We start from the raw sequence: 21,566 nt of genomic DNA, 5'->3' as shown, positions 1-21,566 counted from the left end.
GTCCAACACCCTGTCAATTTCTTTCTCTGAAGGGAGAAATTAAAAATGTTCATCCTGGCCCAGGGCCTGTCTGCCCTCGATCTTGGCGACTGGATGGTGGCGATGAACCTGCTGAATGCCGATTTCCAGATTTCCGTCCTGCCTGCACATCAGTGGTATCTGTAGTTTGTGATGGGAGAGGAGAACTTTCAGTTTGCTGTGCTCCCCTTTGGTCCTACCAACACCCCTCAAGATTTCACAAAAGTGATGGCAGTGGTCGGAGCTCACCATTGGAGGTCATTTGTGCCATTCTTCCCTTACCCTGACAACAGACTGTTGAAGGAAGACTCTCCCCAGGCAGTTGTCAACCACCTCCAGACTACAGGAAACCTGCTGTCATCTTTGGGATTCACTCTACATGCGCTGAAGCCTCACCTAAGTCCTTCCCAGATGCTGCCCTTCATCTGAGCCATTCTAGATACGGTCCGGTTTCATGCCTTTCCCCTGGAAAGAGAGTTTACAACATTCAGGCTATGATGCAATTTTTTCAACCTCGGTCCTGGATTTTAGTGAGGGCAACTGAGGCTGCTGGGTTGGTGGACTCTTGCACCTGCTGGTTGAGCATACCAAGTGACGTATGTGTCAGTCAGTCAGTCAAAGATCTTTATTCGGCAATTGCCATAAAAGTACAGACAAAAATATCTTAAAAATAGGGCAACAGGATAAGAAACAATTTAAAAACACAACTCAAATATCGTAACATAAATAAATTACCTAAAACAGCCCAAATTCATCTAATCAAATTCCCCTTTCACAAATAAGAGAGAAATATACTAAGTATGATTTTGATGCCACTTAGAGATGTACAAATTTACAATAATTCTTAAGACGTTTACTAATATCATAAAATGTAATACCAAAATTTTGAATAACCTAGAATATAATAAAAGTCCTTACTCCAAATAAAATCGCAAAAACTATCATAAACAACATATAAAATATAAACAAAAATATGGGAGATAGCGTAAATAATTTACAAAATGTTAATACCGGTTCCTAATAGCAATAGAAGATCTAATAAAATGTAATACATGATAACAAATTTGAATTTCTGGCAGTTTCTGAAAATGTATCAGAGCTTCCTTATAATGGATGGTTCTTAATTTACGTAAGATAGGTAAAATAAAAACATTTCTAGGGGTAGCATAAAGAGAAAAAAAAATGAGAAGTACTCTGCTATGATCTAGCATCACAAGGGCAAGGTGGTAAATCTTTTTGCCAAATACACTGATTAGGAAAGGCCACCTTAAAATGAATCAAATTCAATCTAAATAAAGTTAAAAGAGAATATATTTTTGGACATGAGAACCAAGTCAAATAGGGTTCCATATATAAGGCCGTAACAATCTGAGTATAAGAATCAAAAGATTTCAGTTTCAGAGAACTATGAAGCCTTAAGTCTAAAATATGCTCAGAATGACGTAATTTCAACAGAGACCTTGCATTTGTGGTTAGCAATTGTGGTTCTTCAAACATATACCTAAGCCCCAGCATTTCAAAAGATGATTGCAAATACGAAAGCCAGGGAATCCTATTTGAATTGGCCAACTGTAAACATTCAGTAATACATTCCTGCACAAGACTTGCCGCTGGATTCGTCCAACATCTAATCCACAGCAAGAGAGGGGCAATAGAGACCGTGTCCTCAAAAAAGCATTGGCCCACCTCCTCGTGGCTAATGATGTTTGCTATGCACTTGGGTACCATCAATAACCTACGCATACATTTATTCTCAACACGTTGGAGAGTGGGTACTTTGATGTAGCCCCAAACACCTGCCCCATATAGGGCTGCTGAAACACACTTAGTTATAGAGCGTTACAATCTGAGAAGAAGGTCTATGGCCGAGTTTACGAGTAAAACTGAAAATCGCTATGATATTCCTTGTCATTTGCTGGGTCTTAAAATTTAGGTGAGTATTCCATAACATGGAAGAACTCACATGCATACCTAAATAACAAAAATTCTTCACCTTATTAATAATATTGCCCCCATAGTAAATTGTTTAGACTTAGTATTTTGAGGGCCACATGTCATAACAAATGTCTTAGAATAGTTAACTTTCGGATCAAGATCCAGCATAAAGTTTTAAAAAAAAGGTCCAACAGGCCTTGTAAGCTGTTTGCAGTGTGGTCAATTAGTACGGCATCGTCTGCGTATAATAAAACTGGGAGCAATCTCTGGCCCATCTTTGGTACATCCTTCCCATATTTTATCAAAAAATCGTAAAGCCCATTTATACATATCAAAAAAAGAAAAGGGGCTAAAATACATCCCTGTATTACTCCCCTAAATGAGGAAATGGGGGATGTTCTCTGACCAGATGGGCCAAACTGAACTGACACCTTTAAATCCGTATGTAGGCGCTTTATGAGCTCCACTAGGGTCACATCACACCCCAGGGTTCCCATAATTTGCCATAGCTTCTCCCTATCCACTAAATCAAAAGCGCTAGTTGAATCAATAAATGCCATATGAATGGACTCCTTTTTGGCAGTTACGTATTTACTAAGAATAAGATGCAAGTTTAATACTTGCTCAACTGTACCTAAACCAGGTCTAAAACCAAATTGAATTGGAGATAAAATCTGTGCCTCTGTCACTCAGTCCTCCAGGCGAGATAAAATCACCCTGCCCAGAATCTTGGCCGTAGAATCAATCAGAGATATTGGTCTATAACAAGAAGGATCTTGTCTGTTGTCCTTTTTGAATATAGGAATAGTAGTTGCCAAATTCCATGAGGAGGGTATATCGCTTTTAACGACGCTTCATAACACATTTGTGACTAGGGGGCCCCAAAGATTAGGCATAGATTTAAAGATATCAACAGGAACTGCGTCAGGGCCAGGAGCCTTCCCTTGCCTTAATCGATTAATGATTCCAAGGACCTCATGAAGATCAAATAAAATATCTAGGGCATTTATATTAGAGTCTATATTAATCTGATTAGTAATATTATCCTCCTTAATCAAAATATCATTGTCTGGGTCAAATACTTTCCTAAAATGATTCAACCATACATCCTCTGCAATAAGACAATCATCAACCTTAATGTTACTGTCCGAGAAATATGAGTGATTTACCACCTTCTAAAATTTTGAAGTGTCCTTCAAGTCCGGAAGCAGCCAATAGCTCTTCAAATGCCTTAGTCCTTATTTCTAATTTCCTTTTTTCCAAAGTGGCCTTATTAAATAACGAGAAGGAGGAACTATTTTAAGGGCTTCCTTTACATTTTTATGGGCAGTTGAACACGTGGAATCAAACCATCTATGGGCGACCGAACCCAAGGGAGGCATATCCGCCACCAAGGCATGTGAAATAACATTACTTAAAAGTTCAAATTCTTGAACTATATGATCATGGTCTAGCTGCTGGGACAGACAGATATTAATAGAATCTAACCTAGATTTTATAATTTCCTGATTAAATGTCGTTGGATTTATTTTGTCCCATTTCAGACGTAGGCCAATATTTGTACAGAAAGTGGTATTTCTTCTCGATCCTTTATCCTTAGAGACCTGATTAATATTTAGGTCTAGTTTAATATATAAGGGATTGTGGTCACTAGCACAGTGAAGAATAATATTAAAATCACAGATTAAATGATAATCTGGGGAACCAATAAGAATGAAATCAATAATACTTCCCTTCGAATTCCTTGTAAAAGTAGGGATGTTTAAAATATCTAATGCTGCTTTCTCCATTACATGAACCAGATCAAAATTACATAGGGAAGAATTCAGAGCTTCTCCTTCAATTGAATGAATAAAATGGGTTAACGACTCTCTGCCCTCAGTTGGGATGGCACACAGTTCTGAGTGTTCCTGACAACATAGGGGAGTATTAAAATCACCAACCCATAAAACAACTAAATCTTCATCCTGCAATTTGGTAGAAGAGTCAATAAAGTCTACTACGTCCTCTAGGTTTCCCTTAAGGAGACCACGCAGGACAGTATTATAGAAATTTAAAATCAAAATACCTTTACATCCCCCAATAGATAATAAGACAATCATAAAAATAAGGTGAGGACCAAATTAAAGACCCCTTAAATAGTGGTAGTTGTAAGGATACAAGACCTAAAAGACCTCCTCGTGCCCTTCCCATTGAAGAAATTAATGCCGTTTGATAAAAAGTTGTGTACCCATCCAAAAGGAACGTATCTTTTGACCAAGTTTCCTGTAGACAAATTATATCAATAGATGATATAAAACTCGTCCAATCCAAGTTATTTATTTTAGACCGGTTTGGGTCCTAGACATAACACCGATTTATCAATATTTATAAAAGGGGAGGTATCAAATAAGATCTCACTTTCTTCCTGTATAAATTTATCATGATCATCATCGGCCGTTAATCTCGACAAGTTTTTGGATCCCGGGCTTACGGTAACCATGAGTCAATCATTCTGGTCAAGAGAATTAAAGGCCAGGAAGCAATTACTAGTGGGGACATTTACCAGAACATATGGCTTAACTTGGGCCAAACTGTGATTACTAGGGTCAACAGTAGAACATTGTGGTAAAAGAGAATGGTCATAAAAATGGCACAGTGAATGTATTTGAATCCCATTTTCTGACCTATTACAATAATCTGAATTAGCCAGAAGATAGTCAATTGAACAGGGATTAGCAAAATTAATTACAACACAGTCTCCATCATCCGCTTTTCTTAGGTATCCAACCTGCTTCACTCTACGCGCCATAAGGATCTTATTGTTTGAATGATAATTAGATTTAAACTTAGATTTCAGCCAGTGAGCAGACTTCCTAATCAAGGCTTGTGTATCTTCTTTTTTTGTTACTATCCAAAGGAGGCATGTTAACACCAAAACATACGGAATACAATCAGGAGGTAAATGCAATAATTCTGCGTGATTAATGGATTTGTTAAATGAGGGAAGATTTAGCCCAAGGGAATAGACTTCCTTAGACTTTTCTTGAGGCAAATCATTCACAATATTAACTTGACCAAAAGTGACCAAGGAATTGGCCGAGGGTATACCAGAACCTTGAGATGACGATATAGGTGATGGATTCTCTTTTTTTTACCACTTCATGACTATGTACTTTTCCCACACTTGATAATCCTAAATTAAATGACTGGGAAAGAGTGCTAATCACATTGTTACAAAAACAATCAAGTCTTTTGGTTATCATAGTAATAAGTTTCTCCTCTAGAGTAACACAAAAGGATTTAAGTATGGAATCTATTGTACCGGTGGAATCACTAGGAGCATCCTTGGTCATGGTGTATTCATTGGTTGAAACCAAAACAACTGATTCATTGGCACTTATTGCCGGTGGAGTATGAATTCTCTTTTTAGGGCCCAAGACCTTTTTTATATTCTTGGACCTTTTACCCGCTCTCCTCTTCTTCAGTGGGGGTGAATGTGCCTGGGAGCATTCCAAGGATGAATTAACACTTAGAACAGGGGTTTTAATTAAATCTTGTGGAGGCATATCACAGTGAACAGACTATGTAATATTGGTAGACTAAGCCAGCGGAAACGACCCATCCTTTGGATTAGTACTTATGTGAACAGTAGGTTCCAGTGGAGGCTGCTGGGCAGATTTTTGAACAGCCCCAATCCTTTCTTCAACTTGCTCCAATTCAGATTCAATAACCCCAATTACAGAGGATAAATAGCTAGTAATGGAAGATTGGACTGAATAGCCCAGCCCACCCTCCCCCTTTTGAAGACTGTTCTTTCTTTTCCCCATTTTGTATAATATTCACGCACACCTCCTAAAGAAGAAAGGACAAAAACAGTACCTTCTGTCCTCAACGTGTTTACCTCAGATCTTAACTCTATTTAATGAATTGTGTTACAACCAAGAAAAGGGAGTGGCCCAGCCCAGCCCAGCCTCAAAAGGGCCCGCCCTTGTCCTGCACTGCGGGGCAACGCGGTGCGATAATAAGCGCCTGCGTGATGATAGATTCTGCCCCCAGGGAGCCACAATGAATCCTAAGACAGGGAGCCCCCCTAACAGAGTACAAGTACCTTTAAACGAATTCCTGGTGAACACACGTTCTCTAGTCCCAATGTAACAATGGAGATGTCGGGGGGCCCAGCCCAGCCTCTTCCTGTCGATGACGGGTGAAGGACGGGCCCGCCCTTGGCACGGGCGCTGCCCGCACGTGTCCTGCGAAGCGGGAGCGCGTTCAAAGTTTAAAGGGGCTCAGGTCCCGCCCCTCCACCGACCAAAGTTCCAGCGCGTATGTGGCACATGTGGGCTCTGCAGTGATACCTGAAGTCCAAGTGGGCCCAACGTCAAGGGGAGCTTTCCAACCACATACAGATTTTGGAAAAGACAGTGAAAGATCTGCAATGGCGGCTTTAGACAGTGATTGAGTTAGCAGTAGATCCCTATCCATTCCCTCCCAGAGTTGATAGTGATGACCAATGCATCACTTCTGGGCTGGGCCAGCCACCTGGAGAGGTGGGGATCAGAAGTCTCTGGTCTCCGGTGGAGGACCATCTGCTTTGCGCTGAAAGCCTTCCTACCTTCCTTCAAAGGGAGTATGGTTCAGGTGCTCACATAAAATACCACTGTCATTTGATACTGGAACAAACAGGACAAGTTGGGGGTCAGGACCCTATGCCAGAAGTCTTTGTGTCTCTAGAAGTGACTGGGGTGCCAAGGAATTTTCCTGATGATGAACCACCTGGCAGGCTGTTCGAATGCCAGAGCAGACAAACTCAGCCATCTGTACCTAGCAGATCACGAGAAGCAGTTACAACTGGAGGTGGCGCAAGGTCTTTACAATGGAGAGAACCTTGGCTAGATCTGTTCGGCAATATTCAATGTTGGCATTTCTGTGTATTGCAGTTTTCAAGGCATCTCTTGCTCAGAGAAGCATGCCGCCTCAAGTGGAATTTGGGACTCCTGTATGCCTTTCAGCTGATACCGCTCCTGCCCGAGTTCTCAAGAAGATCGAGGACAGACCAGGCCCAAGTCATCCTAGTGGCTCCGGATTGGGCACAGAGAGTTTAGTATCCAGAACCGCTGGCCTTGAGCATATGTCCTCTGATCATGGTTGCCCCTTCCAGAGGATCTGCTGTCCCAGCAACAGGACAAGGTTCTGCACCGGGGCCTTCACATCTTCCACCTTCATTCATGGAGATTCAGCGGCGACGACGCACATCACCTTCTGAAGGTGGTTGATGTCATCTTGGCAACAAGGCATCCCTCGATAAATAAAAGTCATACGCCTGTCGTTGGGACAAAATTGTGGTAAGGTGCTGCTTTTGGCAGGTTGACCCCCATCAAGGCCAAGCTGTCTGGTGGTTTATTGTTTGTTTTGTCCCGTGTCCGGTAAGGCCTTGCTCTGGGCATGGTTAAGGGTTATCTTTCAGCCCTCTTGGCCTTCTTGGTTGCATGATCAGCCCTTCCTGTTTAAATCACCACTTGTGATGTGATTTCTGAAAGGGCTACAACACCTTTCCCCCTTGTCTATTTGTGATGCCCCATTGCTACCTCAATCTTATTCTTATTAATTTAATGTGTACTCAATTTGAGCCACTCACATCTCTCCTTGGTGGATTCCCACCATTAAAACTGTGTTCCTGATTGCCATCCCCTCTGCATGGTGCTGTGCGGGTGAGATACAGGCTCTGTGTTCCCCCACCATACACCACCTTCTTCCCTGATAAATTGGTTCTGTGAACTAGAACTTCCTTTCTACCGAAAGTTGTGACGCTGTTGGTCATACCATCACCCTGATGGAGTTCTATGCTCTGCCTCATCCCTCTAAGGAGAAGGGGAGACTATATCGCTTAGACTCCTGAAGACTGCTCAGTTTCTACAGCAATTATACCAAAGACCACAGAGTGAACAATCAGCTCTTTGTGGGGTTCATTGGGGCTAAAAAGGCAAAGCTGTAAAGAAACATAACATCTCACACTGGATTGTGCTGTTCATTAAGATGTGCTCTGCATTGGCAAAGAAGCAGTCTTGCAAGCCCACTCCAACATGGCTAGAGCTGCTACCACTGTGTCATCACGTGGCGTCTCTGTCCTAGACATCTGCTAGACCAACCCCTTGGCACTCCCTCCATACATTCTCAAAGCACTATTTTCTGGAAAGCCAAGACTGATGATAAGGCCTTTTTGCCGGCTCTGTTATACAAGACTTTCTGGTTTTATTCCATTCACCGCCAGTCTTCTGTGGTTACTGCTTGGGTATCTATTGAAAAGGTGACTCGGTTGAAAAGGTGAGGAATCTGCAGAAGAATGCCTCCAACAGAAGTTACTTTGGTAACACTCCTTCTGGTAGACACTCTAGCCACGGATTCCTCACCGACCCTCCTATCCTCTTTGTCCTGTGATTGGACTCTACCCATTAATAAGATCCCAAGACTAGGAATCTACTAACTCATTCATTGATTTGCTTTTGGGTATCCATATCTGGGGGCAACAACAGTCTGGAAAACAACTGACAATGCGCAGGAGTCGCACCTATATTGGCCCTACATGCCCCTTCCCAATCTGCATCTGTGTGGAGCCTCAAGGTGCCACTTTCTGGCACACAGAGGTATTATTGAAACGTTTCTGGATCCAGTTGATGTCTGGGCAATATTCAAAAAGTAAGAAATCTGTGGCTAGATAGTCTCCACTTGAGAGTGTTACTGAAGGTAAGTAACTTGTTCATTTCAGCAGTTAGTTTGTAAAAGGTGTATTTTTCAAACAGGAAAATAATTATTGAAGACAGTAAGTGAACTACTGGGCAATACATTGCTGAGTCTGGGCATAATTGGTTCTGTGGCAGAGGTGGCTAGGGCATGGCCTGCCCAAAGTTTGTACCCTGACAAAGCTGCGCATTTCCAGAAGTTTGTGTAGCTGGTGCATGGCTTGCACCCAGAGCCATTGACCCATAGCCAAGCACAAGTATGTCTGCTAAGCAGCGTGGCTTGGCTTCACAGTACATGGTATGCAGTCTGTGGCGAATTCCTGCTACACCTGGGTTTCGGCCTTATTCTGCTACATTTGGCTGAGGGGTTGAAGGTCAGCCTTCCTGATAACCTTCTGTCATCCTTGAATTCTGCCTTCCTTTTTGATAGCAACTTGATCCCCAGGTTAAATAATTATCCATTAGAATTACACATTTCTGAGGAATTCTCTTTTTAATCATCTTGCCTCAATCATCTAAGAATATTTCTGTGCAGTCTTTATGTAGAACAGGAATTGGAAATATCAGAGGTTCAAAGTAAACTCAAAATTATGTCTGTGTGGGCGGGATTCACCAACAGTCGTGGTGTGCTTATGTTGAAACTTTTTGTGGGTCCAGTCTAATATCCACAGCTATTTTAAAGCTTGATGATCTGCAGGAAGATATCAAAAATCTTTTGAAAACGTACTGAAAGCAAGGTGAGTAGTCTTTTCATCATCTTTCTGTTGGCAGTCTAATTCCTTGAAGTATAATCAATTGTTAGATTTAGCAAGTTAGTACCAGACTAATATCCTCTTTAGTAACTGCCATTTTTCTTACAGGAAATGTTTGATGCTACATTGAAAGATCGAGAACTAAGCTTTCAGTCTGCTCCAGGGACCACCATGTTTCTCCATTGGCTTGTGGGAATGGTTTATGTATTTTATTTTGCATCGTTCATTCTTCTTTTACGGGAGGTAAGTGGCATCTGCAGTATTTAAATATTCCAATGTAAATGTGTTGACAGCTGTAAATAGGTGTCAAGCTGTCAGCTTTTCTGGGCCTGTATGTGCCTGTTTTCTACCAATCGCAGTATTTCTTTCTCTGTTCTGATGTTTTGCAGTGCCTGTGCATTTGCAAAATTAATTAATTTTTTAGAACAGACTTAAAGGATTGTCACTATCTCCTTTTAAAATGATTGAGTGTTTTAGTTGACAAACTTTGCAGTCGATTTATGAATTATATATAGAATTCCTTTTCATGTTGTATATTTTATACAGAATAAAGTCACAATTTTCTTACATCTTTTTGTATGAGTAAGGAAATGCTTCTTTTTGTATGGTCACCTCCAAGTTTTTTGACTCATGCTGCTGGTTTTTCAACAGAGTACCCAGAGGGCTGCATCTAGTGCCAGTGCCCTGACCCTGGAGTGTATGTCAAATTGTCTGTACCCTATTTGAAATGGATAGCTTACTTGTAAGACCCAAGGCATGTGAGATGGAGGAATGTCACAAGGCCTAAAGCACTGGTTGCTTTACTCTGGAGGTTCCCCTAGTAAAAACAAGTCTCTCCCAGTCAGCCACTGCAGACTGGTATGGCAGTCGTGCACCGCTAGCCTGACATTGAATGAAATGGCAAAGTCACTACTACCCCTGGACATATATGCAACTCACCCCTCTGGTACGCCTACCAAGCACAAGAGGCAGGGTGCAAGATATGACCCAGGCAGGACATGTACCTTGCATCTCCTGGAAGTAAAACACAGAAACTGCAGTTTTACTGTGGAAAGGTTGTCGTCATCCAATTGGTGAGTACAGGGTTACACACTTATACCTCAGCTGTGCTAACTCCTGAACAGTGCAGCCAAAGTAGGCATTCAAAGGTATCCAACAACTCGTTACATTAAGTCCAACTCGTATCTCAAGTAGAAATTAATGTAACTTGTTGTAGCGTACAGCTTTAGCCAAGTTGCCACTTTGTTGCCTTTAAAACTCTTGTACCTTTCTGGGCACACATGGAGCCTGCTCCATGCAACAGCTTTCTGCCAGCTGGAGAGATGTGCTAATTACTCGCTGGAAGGAGAATGATGAGGGTTTGCAGGCCTGGGAGGTGTCACCTCCCTCCTGCTGGAAGCCACTTAGGTTTTAGGCCCTAAAAGCAGGCTTCCAAGGTAAAGCCGCCTTTGAAGGGCAGATGTGTAGCACCAGGATTGAGGGCTGTCCCATTTTTGAGGTAGACAGGCTGACACCGGAGTCAGAGAAGGGGAATCCAGTTCCTAAACAAGTTTCACCATGGGTGTTTATTCCTAAATTAGGGAGGTCTGTATGCTAAGAGAGGGGACCTGCAATCTTGCGAGTGGGCAGATTGTGCATCGTGGGATAGCCAGATGTCACACTCGACAGGGAGTGGTCATAAGGTGTGTAAAGAAATGGCTCCCTGTTGCAGTTACCCCCCACTTTTTGCCTGATACTGATGCTGACTTGACTGAGAAGTGTGCTGGGACCCTGCTAACCAGGCCCCAGCACCAGTGTTCTTTCACTTAAAATGTACCATTGTCTCCACAATTGGCACATCCCTGGCACCCAGGGAAGGTCTCTAAGAGCTGCAGCATGTCTTATGCCACCCTAGGGACCCCTCACTCAGCACAGAGACACTGCTTGCCAGCTTGTGTGTGCTGGTGGGGAGAAAATGACTAAGTCGACATGGCACTCCCCTCAGGGTGCCATGCCAACCTCACACTGCTTGTGGCATAGGTAAGTCACCCCTCTAGCAGGCCTTACAGCCCTAAGGCAGGCTGCACTATACCACAGTTGAGGGCATAGGTGCATGAGCACTATGCCCCTACAGTGTCTAAGCAAAACCTTAGACATTGTAAGTGCAGGGTAGCCATAAAAGTATATGGTCTGGGAGTCTGTCAAAAACGAACTCCACAGCTCCATAATGGCTACACTGAATACTGGGAAGTTTGGTATCAAACTTCTCAGAATAATAAACCCACACTGATGCCAGTGTTGGATTTATTAAAAAATGCACACAGAGTGCATCTTAGAGATGCCCCCTGTATTTTACCCAATTGTTCAGTGCAGGACTGACTGGTCTGTGCCAGCCTGCTGCTGAGAGACGAGTTTCTGACCCCATGTGGTGAGGGCCTTTGTGCTCTCTGAGGACAGAAACAAAAGCCTGCTCTGGGTGGAGGTGCTTCACACCTCCCCCCTGCAGGAACTGTAACACCTAGCATTGAGCCTCAAAGGCTCAGGCTTCGTGTTACAATGCCCCTGGGCACTCCAGCTAGTGGAGATGCCCGCCCTCTGGACACAGCCCCCACTTTTGGCGGCAAGTCCAGGAGAGATAATGAGAAAAACAAGGAGTCGTCACTGGCCAGTCAGGACAGCCCCTAAGGTGTCCTGAGCTGAGGTGACTCTGACTTTTAGAAATCCTCCATCTTGCAGATGGAGGATTCCCCCAATAGGATTAGGGATGTGCCCCCTCCCCTCAGGGAGGAGGCACAAAGAGGGTGTAGCCACCCTCAGGGCTAGTAGCCATTGGCTACTAACCCCCCCAGACCTAAACACACCCCTAAATTCAGTATTTAGGGGCTACCCAGAACCTAGGAACTCAGATTCCTGCAACCTAAGAAGAAGAGGACTGCTAAGCTGAAAAGCCCTGCAGAGAAGACGGAGACACCAACTGCTTTGGCCCCAGCTCTACTGGCCTGTCTCCCCACTTCTAAAGACACAGCTCCAGCGACGCTTTCCACAGGGACCAGCGACCTCTGAATCCTCAGAGGACTGCCCTGCATCTAGAAAGACCAAGAACTCCCGAGGACAGCGGCTCTGTTCACCAAAGACTGCAACTTTGCAACAAAGAAGCAACTTTGAAACAACACGCGTTTCCCGCCGGAAGCGTGAGACTTGGCACTCTGCACCCGACTCCCCCGGCTCGCCTTGTAGAGAACAGTCACTTCAGGGAGGACTCCCCGGCGACTGCGAGACCGTGAGTAGCCAGAGTTGACCCCCCTGAGCCCCCACAGCGACGCCTGCAGAGGGAATCCAGAGGCTCCCCCTGACCGCGACTGCCTGCTTCTAGGAACCCGACGCCTGGTAAGGACACTGCACCCGCAGCCCCCAGGACCTGAAGGAACCGACCTCCAGTGCAGGAGCGACCCCCAGGTGGCCCTCTCCCTTGCCCAGGTGGTGGCTACCCAGAGGAGCCCCCCCCCTTGCCTGCCTGCATCGCTGAAGAGACCCCTTGGTCTCCCATTGCTTTCTATTGAAAACCCGACGCTTGTTTGCACACTGCACCTGGCCGCCCCCGTGCCGCTGAGGGTGTACTTTCTGTGTGGACTTGTGTGTCCCCCAACCCCGCCCCTCCCCCCCCCCCCCCTCCCCCTTCCCGGTGCCCTACAAAACCCCCCTGGTCTGCCCTCCGAAGACGCGGGTACTTACCTGCTGGCAGACTGGAACCGGGGCACCCCCTTCTCCATTGAAGCCTATGCGTTTTGGGCACCACTTTGACCTCTGCACCTGACCTGCCCTGAGTTGCTGGTGTGGTAACTTTGGGGTTGCTCTGAACCCCCAACGGTGGGCTACCTTGGACCCAAACTTGAACCCCATAGGTGGTTTACTTACCTGCAAAAACTAACAAACTCTTACTCCCCCCCAGGAACTGTTGAAAATTGCACTGTGTCTAGTTTTAAAATAGCTATATGTGATTTATGTGAAAACTGTATATGCTATTTTGCTAATTCAAAGTTCCTAAAGTACCTACCTGCAATACCTTTCATTTGAAGTATTACATGTAAATCTTGAACCTGTGGTTCTTAAAATAAACTAAGAAAAGATATTTTTCTATACAAAAACCTATTGGCCTGGAATTGTCTCTGAGTTCGTGTTCCTCATTTATTGCTTGTGTGTGTACAACAAATGCTTAACACTACTCCTTTGATAAGCCTACTGCTCGACCACACTACCACAAAATAGAGCATTAGAATTATCTCTTTTTGCCACTATCTTACCACTAAGGGGAACCCTTGGACTCTGTGCATACTATTCCTTACTTTGAAATAGTGCATACAGAGCCAACTTCCTACAATGTGGGAGGAAGCTTGTTAGCCCGTTGACAACCAACTAAATCCTGTCTTGAGGGCGTTTTCTGAACACTAAGGGAGCACCCAAACCTCAGATCTTGACCAATTTGGAAGAACGACTGAAAGAGGATGCCCTGCTGCTCCGAGGGCCAGCAAAGAGAGGCTGCATCTACTAGAACTACACCTGCTGGCCTGCTCAGGGAGAGATGTCTCCAGAGCCCAGTCAAACCAAAAGAACTCCAAGGACCAGCTGACTGGCTGTCTGTCATCAGCACAGGGACTCAACAGCTGAAGAAGCCTGCTGGGGCAAGTGGGTAGTCCAAAGTCCCTAGGCCATCACCACTACTGCCTTGCAGCACCGAGGGCCAAGACCAGACCACAGAGTTACACCCTAATTTGCTGAGCCTAAGAGTGCTGTTGGAGAGCCGCAGGAACCCTCATAACTAAGGTTATTGACCCAAGAAGGATTGGCCTATGCCTGCATCAACAGGTGGCTGGTAGTCCAATGGGGAGTGGGTTTCTGCCAGGCCGCAGTGGACTTTCTACGATGTTGATTCTGCAACCAGCACCCCCTCACTTTCTTAGTGGATCGAGGAATCACTGCATCTCCCTCCCTCATCTAGTCAAAGTTAAAGTTGAGGGGCAAGTCAAGTAGGAAACATAGAAAAAGTAAAAAAGGCACTTTGCTTCATGGGCTCCCATTCTTTGAAGTGGTCCCACAGTCTGCATTTGAGAAACTTGATGCCATCTTCACCTTCCACTTCCGATCTAATGCTGATGTGCCCCTAGTTTCCCAGGCTATCAGTTACTCTACTGCAGGTTCAGGCCTTCAAAAAGGCCATACTGCAAATATTTCATTTTATCTGTTGTCCCTCAGAACCGCTGTCTAGAGCCATGAGCTTGATTAGGCCCCCATTCGAACGTAGGTGCCATATCATTCCTGGCACAGTGATCCTGAACTAAGTCAGCCTGTTCCAGCTCCATCTTCTAAACTGCAGACCTCATCAGTCTTTTCTTCATTGGTGTTGCTACCAGTGGTGCTGCTTTTGTCTCCGGTCTCATATTGAGATCTTTCTTCGGCTAGAGTTCATGCCATAACTAAGTCACAAACAATCATTATGCTAATTGATGCTGGCCTATACCTTGCCTTACAGGATGTCAGTAGCTTCAATACCTTCCCAGAATTTGTTCTTGATTCCTCTTTGTGACCCCAAACTAAAGAAAGTATCTTTCACAGTGGTGGTTCAGAGGGCCGGAAAAGTGGTGGATCTGCTGTTCCACTTGGGGTGACTAAGGTAAACATTCCAACATAGATTTTACAGCCTGGACCTTCTGCCTCTGGCATTTAATGAGTCTGTTTGATCCAGTCTTTGCAGCATGATAGAAACTATTTTCTACACTAGTGGTTGATGGTGTAATTTCCAGTAGTTAGACGACACCAGGTTGACCCCTAGTTCTCGATGCAGCACCCATTCTGGAGAACCTTTTGGGACAGGCCTCCACTTGAAAAGCAATTCTTAACTCATTTGCAGCAGCCCTTCTGGTTAGGGAGTCTAAGGGAATTGATGCAGTGGGAACGAAAGTGTGACCTAATTTATCCTTGGTTGCATTTTTCTAGTGGATATTTTAACTGTAGGTCCCTCACTAGCCTGCCTCCACGTTCTGTGGAGTGGACTTTCGGTAGTAGTAATAAGGCTCCAGGTTAATTTGTGCTTCTTTTCCAATATACACCCCATCTGGTCAGCCATGTTCCATTTCTGATGGTGTGGAAAAGAGTACAAGATAATTGATGTCAATGTGTGGGGGGTGACACATACACGTTGTTCTGTTTTATGTCAGGAGGCAGAAAAAAGGCTCACTGCAGGTTGATGGTGCCACCTGCCAGCGTGCAGGAGCCATTGCAAGAGTTTCACATCCAGTCAGAGAGATTCTCAAGATGAGGAATTTCCAGTTAGATTATCCTCTAGAAAGAGTGTTACTGAAGGTAAGTAGCTTTTTATTTGTTATTGTTTGACCTAAATCTATTATGGGCATCCAAAGGGTGATTTGGATCCCACAAGAGTGACATTGTAGGTCATGGTAATGCTCCCCATACTCTCCACTGTTCCAGACAAATATGGATTCCTGCTCAGGGACCATGGGAGGACCACAGTCCCACAGAAGGTGTCTTTCGGAGACTGTGCAACATCCCTCCTAAAAGGATCACTGCTAAGGGATTACAGTTCAACTGAAATTCCAGATCAGGATATTTTTTTGTTTTTTTTGTTGAGTGGGCACCATTAGGAAGGGGAAGAAGATGGGGGCTGTTTCCCACACATCTGCCAACCTGGGGAGCTTCAAATATCTCCTAGATCCAAGGGACAGTATTTGGAAGTGAATAATCTATTACTGGAGCGGGCATCCTGACACATGGGCCTCTACTCACAGTTTGCATACCAAGCATCAAGCCCCTTGGAGATCACATATGGGTGTCACCTCAGACCTTCAACCATGAGAAGGAGAAGCCCCCCCCCCCCCCCTTTTTATTTTTTATTTTTTGTTTTATTACTACTACTGGCTTGATGTCTCTACCCGGAGTAGTATTGCTCTCAAATCTTGCTGTTAGTTTGGTGTACTATTCATTTTCTCTGGAGCGCTTCCATTGCAGTGCACAAGGAGCTATCTTAAATGCCACATTACATCTCACTTTATATTCTTTATTTCATAGATTCATTGTATACAGAAAGCAATGGTTTTGTTTTTGCCTGTTTGGTCTTCGGCCTAAAACGCAAGACAAAGCTATTGGCTTTGCCAATGCTTGTTTCCGTTAGTATTGAATTTATAGGACCTTTGCGTTGTGGTCTAGTTTGTGAGCCCCCAAATTGGTAACCCATAAATCACTGTCAGAATAAAACGCACCACCTTGGTGAGTGACAATAATACACTGGAGATGATCACTCGAAAACAGAATCCATATGATCAGAGTTTGAGATTGATGGTTTGTGATTGCATATCTACAATGTTTGTCCCTGGTCATTTCTGTACCAGAAAGGTCTAGAATTTATCGCAAGTTGCATAGGTCCAATCAACCAGCATACTTTAACTTCACCCATAAAAGCAGTAGCATATATATATATATATATATATATATATATATATATATATATATATATATATATATATATATATATATATATATATATATATATATATAGGGAATGAGCCTGTAGAACAGGAACAAGTCAAAATTATGACCAAATGAAGTCAATGTGGTCTTTGCAAAGCCAGTTTTTTCCTTTTCCATATCCTGATGAACGCCCCATTCATATCCCAGGTCATGGGCCTACCGATGCTCCTGAAGTACTCCTTTGAGAAGTGTGGAAACATAAGTGGCATAACTTTTAGTACAACTTTCAAACCTTTTGACCGCAGAAATGTGATGAAATCATATTTTTTTAACATTTGCTTGATTGTTGAAGGGTATTCTTCGCAAGAGGTGGTGTTGGGATCCACATAAGCCCACAACCTTAGACTTTCCTGGATTTCTAGCTTTCAGAAATGTCTGCAGTTCATTGGTCTCTTTGGATGCTGGGTGACCAATGGGGCCTTATGCAGAAAGCAGTCACCGCCAAAATGTTAGCTTAGTACAAGTTCCTCTTGTCACATGACAGCATTTTTGGGCCGTTGCTGTCTTGTGCAATAGGCCCACCCATGTAAACTACAGTTTTTATCTGAGGAAGTGTGGAGACCGAGGATGGTAGGGCATTTGGTAATATAGTATTGAATTTCTCTATATTTTTTACTTCCAACTGTAGGTGCACAAAAACACATTTTCTAAAAAAAACTTTGGGGTTGCCTGCCGTTATGGCTAATTCTGAATTTGGAGTGGTATGAATAGTCCTTCTCCCACAAATCAGATTGTTGGGTACATTAAAAATGCATAACATTCCTTTGCATTCATTTTTATGCATTAGATTTTTCCTTACAAAGTGATACATGGTTGGTGTCATTGTACGCTGCAGCTCATTTAATGGCTCTTGGTATTACAGCTTTTTGGGCTATCTATGGTGGTCATTACAACCCTGGCGGACGGTGTTAAAGAGGCGGTAAGACCGCCAAGAGGCCGGCGGTAAACATTTTTAAATTACGACCGTGGCGGAAACCGCCAACAAAGACAGCCACTTTAACACTCTGACCGCCACAGCGGTACAGACAAACAGCATGGCGGTCACTGCCAACAGACAGGTAGAAGACAATGTACCGCCCACACTATTATGACAGGCCAATCCACCACCTTTTCCGGGGCGGATTCACCGCAGATAAAAACACGGCGGAAACAGGAAATTCGAAGGGAAAATGCTCACCTCATCACACTCCACGAGGAAGGAGGGCACCATGGAGCCGGAACTCCATATTCTTCCTGCTCTAGTCTTCCTGCTCCTGTACCAGGAGCACCAACGCCGGCGATGAAGACCACGGTGAGTACTGCACCTACGACATAGGGGAGGGGAAAAAACAGGGACACACACACGCAACACCCCCACCCCCACCCTCACCCACTACAACACACACACTAATACATCATGTCCAAACATTACAGTAACACCCCCAACCCCCCCGGAAGAATGCAAAGACAAAAGGAAATGAGTGTAACCATTGTATAATATCTAAATAGAGTAAGCAAAAATATACATATATACACTATTAACAAAATATACACCACAAATAGTAGTCCAGGTAATACACCATTCATAGTCCGTGGGCCACTGGGCCCAAAATCCATGGGCGAGGCCCACACAAGATACCCGAACATGACGGAGAGAACACTGCAGGGGCATCAGATAGAAATACAACAGGCACCTCAGGGGGAAGGGAAGGGGGGGGCGCCTCAGCCGGATGAGTGCACGACGCAAGATCCACGAGGGGGCTCCATGCCCATTGATGTATCCTGGGGAGTGCAAAGCCACAGTCTCTTAAGTCTCTACAGTGGGTGGTTTGCCCACTGTACCATCCTGGGGAGTGCAAAGCCACAGTCTCTCAAGTCCCTCCAGTGGGTGGTTTGCCCACTGCTTTATCCTGGGGAGTGCAAAGCCACAGTCTCTCAAGTGGATTCATGTCTCCACTGGTTCTGGAGGGGGACTGGTGCCCAGAGTGCTTCATCCTGTTAAGGACAGACGGAGTGGATGCATGTCTCCACTGGTTCTGGAGAGGGACTGGTGCCCAGAGTGCTTCATCCTGTGCAGGACAGACGGATTGGATGCATGTCTCCTCTGGTTCTGGAGGGGGACTGGTGCCCAGAGTGCATCACTCACCCCGTGACGGTCCCTGTTGCGTCACTGCCCCTGCCGCTCATGGGCTAGCGGTGCTTGAGTTGGCGTCCTTGCCCTGTTCAGCGGTGCTTGCCCTGTTCAGCGGTGCTTGCCCTGTTCAGCGGTGCTTGCCCTGTTGAGCAGTGCTTGCCCTGTTCAGCGGTGCTTGAGTTGGCGGTCATTCATTGCCCAGCTGGGCTGTGGCTGGCGGTCCTTCATTGCCCAGCTGGGCTGTGGCTGGCGGGGCCCTCCTGGGCAGCTGGGCTGTGGCTGGCGGGGCCCTCCTGGGCAGCTGGGCTGTGGCTGGCGGGGCCCTCCTGGGCAGCTGGGCTGTGGCTGGTGGGGCCCTCCTGGGCAGCTGGGCTGTGGCTGGCGGGGCCCTCCTGGGCAGCTGGGCTGTGGCTGGCGGGGCCCTCCTGGGCAGCGACGATGGGGCTGGCGGTGGCCTCCTGGCCAGCGGGGATGATGGCGGTCTTCTCCGCCGTGCTGCTCCTCCCAGACTTTGCGCCTTTCTTCTGCCCCTTCCCCACCTTGGGAGGAGTCACAGCTGAGTCCACACTCCCCCCGGTACCCCTATGAGCGGCTTGGGTGGCTGGAGTCTTCCCCCTCTCTCGCCGGGCACTGGCAAACTTCTGGTGCTTGACAGGGGGGGGAGGAAGGGGGGGGCTGGCTGTGCTCTGGCTCTGTGTTACACTGGCTGGCATGGTGGCCGGTGCACTCCACATACCTGTCACAACAGGCACCACTGGTCCCAGTGATTTTGTGGCTGAGGTGCTAGTACGGGACCTATGAGTTGGACGGGGGGTGGTGGGAAATAGGTTAAGGGTGGACATGAAAAGTTGTTTGGAGACACTGGGACGGGTAGCTGGAGGGGGTTCGGGAGTGGAGGAAGAGGTGGTGGTTGTAGGAGGTGTAAGTTTTGTGGATTTGGGTGCAGGTGCATGCGCTGGAGGCTGTAGTGAGGTGGATGGCTGTTGGGTGGGTGTATGGCTGCGTTTGTGTATCTTGGGAGGGGGCGTCACAGACACACTGGGAGAGGACACAGGGGACGTGTGAATGGTAGTGGGGGTGGTGAGTGCACGTGAGCGGGGTGTGCTGGTGCGGGACCTAGTGGCTGTAGTGGTAGTGCATGCAGGTGTGAGTGTAGACGAGACTGGGAGGGAAGAGGGAGACGACGAGGAGGGGGACACAGTGGAGGCAGTGGATGTTGGTGTGTCTGTATGTGTGTGATGCTTGCGTGAGTGCCTGTGGGATGTGTGGTGCTTATGTTTGCCTGAGCTTCCCTTGTGTGGTGATGTGTGTGCAGGCTGGTCTGATGGTGTGCTTGGGATAGGCAGAGGTACAGGGGATTGGGTCTGGGTGGAGGAAGTTGGAGGGGGGAGGCTAGACACCGGGACAATGGCTGCCATCAGTGCTGAAGCCAGAGTTTGAACGGTTCGATGAAGGGCAGCCTGACCAGAATGAATGCCCTCCAGGAATGCATTTGTGTGTTGCAACTCCCTTTCTACACCCTGGATGGCATTCAAAATGGTAGACTGCCCAACAGTGAGGGACCTGAGGTGGTCAATGGCCTCCTCACTGAGGGCAGCAGAGGTGACAGGGGAAGGGCCTGAAGTGCCTGGGGCAAAGGAGATGCCCACCCTCCTGGGTGAGCGGGCACGGGCGAAGGCTGAGGGGCTGCTGGGAGGGCGGTGCTGGTAGGGGGGGGGGGTGGCGGCTGTACCTGTTGAAGTGGGGGGCACAGATGTTGCCGCCACCACAAGGGAGCTCCCATCGGAGGACGAGTCTGTGTCGCTGGTTGCAGATCCTGTGACCGCCGTGGTGCTCCCCTCGCCCTCCGTCCCACTGGTGTATTCCGAGTCCGTAGTGTGGGCCTCCATGCCCATGTGGGATGCAGCTCCCTCGTGCTCCGGTGCCACTGCTACTCCACCTGATGATGCTAATGCACACAAGAACAGGGAGACCGCAAAAAAAGGGGGGGGACAGAAGAAAGACAAGTTGAGTGCATGACTTACCGCTACCGTTGGCGGACAAGACAGACACAGCAGCCCCCTGCACTACGTCGCGCTGTTGGGCTCTACAGTGCAATTCCTGGGAAATGGCCTACAAGGCTATGGATGACATCTGCACACATAGATGAGACAGGGGCATGAATAGCTGTACTTGGCACTCTACAGAGGTGGGGTGGGGGGCCACAGGGCCATGCCTTACGAAGGGGCCTAGCCTATGGAACTCGCCCTGGCTTAGGGAAATCCACAACCCTCCTCCCCCACCCAGACCCCTCCACTGCGCGCAAAGTCAGCTGAATGAGAGTGTACTCACCCCCTTGTGTCTGCTGTGATGCCCTCAAGCGCCCATCCAACTCAGGGTAGGCCACCGACAGGATCCGGAACATCTGGGGGTCATGGTTCGACGGGCACCCCTCCCACGTTGGGAGGCCATCCCAGCTGAGCCTCCGCCGTCTTCTTGCTCCAGCGGCGAATGTCCTCCCATCTCTTCCGG

General features: G+C 46.4%; 1 protein-coding gene across 1 annotated transcript in view; it reads left to right on the top strand.

The window, feature by feature from the left end:
- Positions 1-21,566, top strand: part of MARCHF6 (membrane associated ring-CH-type finger 6) — a 1,058,737-nt gene that overhangs the window by 349,640 nt on the left and 687,531 nt on the right. The window contains exon 15 of the mRNA XM_069219690.1: positions 9,533-9,667. Within this exon, the coding sequence (XP_069075791.1) occupies positions 9,533-9,667 (135 nt within the window). The remainder of the gene's footprint in view (positions 1-9,532; positions 9,668-21,566) is intronic.

Source organism: Pleurodeles waltl, chromosome 2_2, assembly GCF_031143425.1.
Source record: "Pleurodeles waltl isolate 20211129_DDA chromosome 2_2, aPleWal1.hap1.20221129, whole genome shotgun sequence".
Classification (NCBI taxonomy): Eukaryota; Metazoa; Chordata; class Amphibia; order Caudata; family Salamandridae; genus Pleurodeles; species Pleurodeles waltl.
Note: the sequence above shows the minus strand (reverse complement) of the source record. Positions and strands in the feature narration are given on the sequence as shown.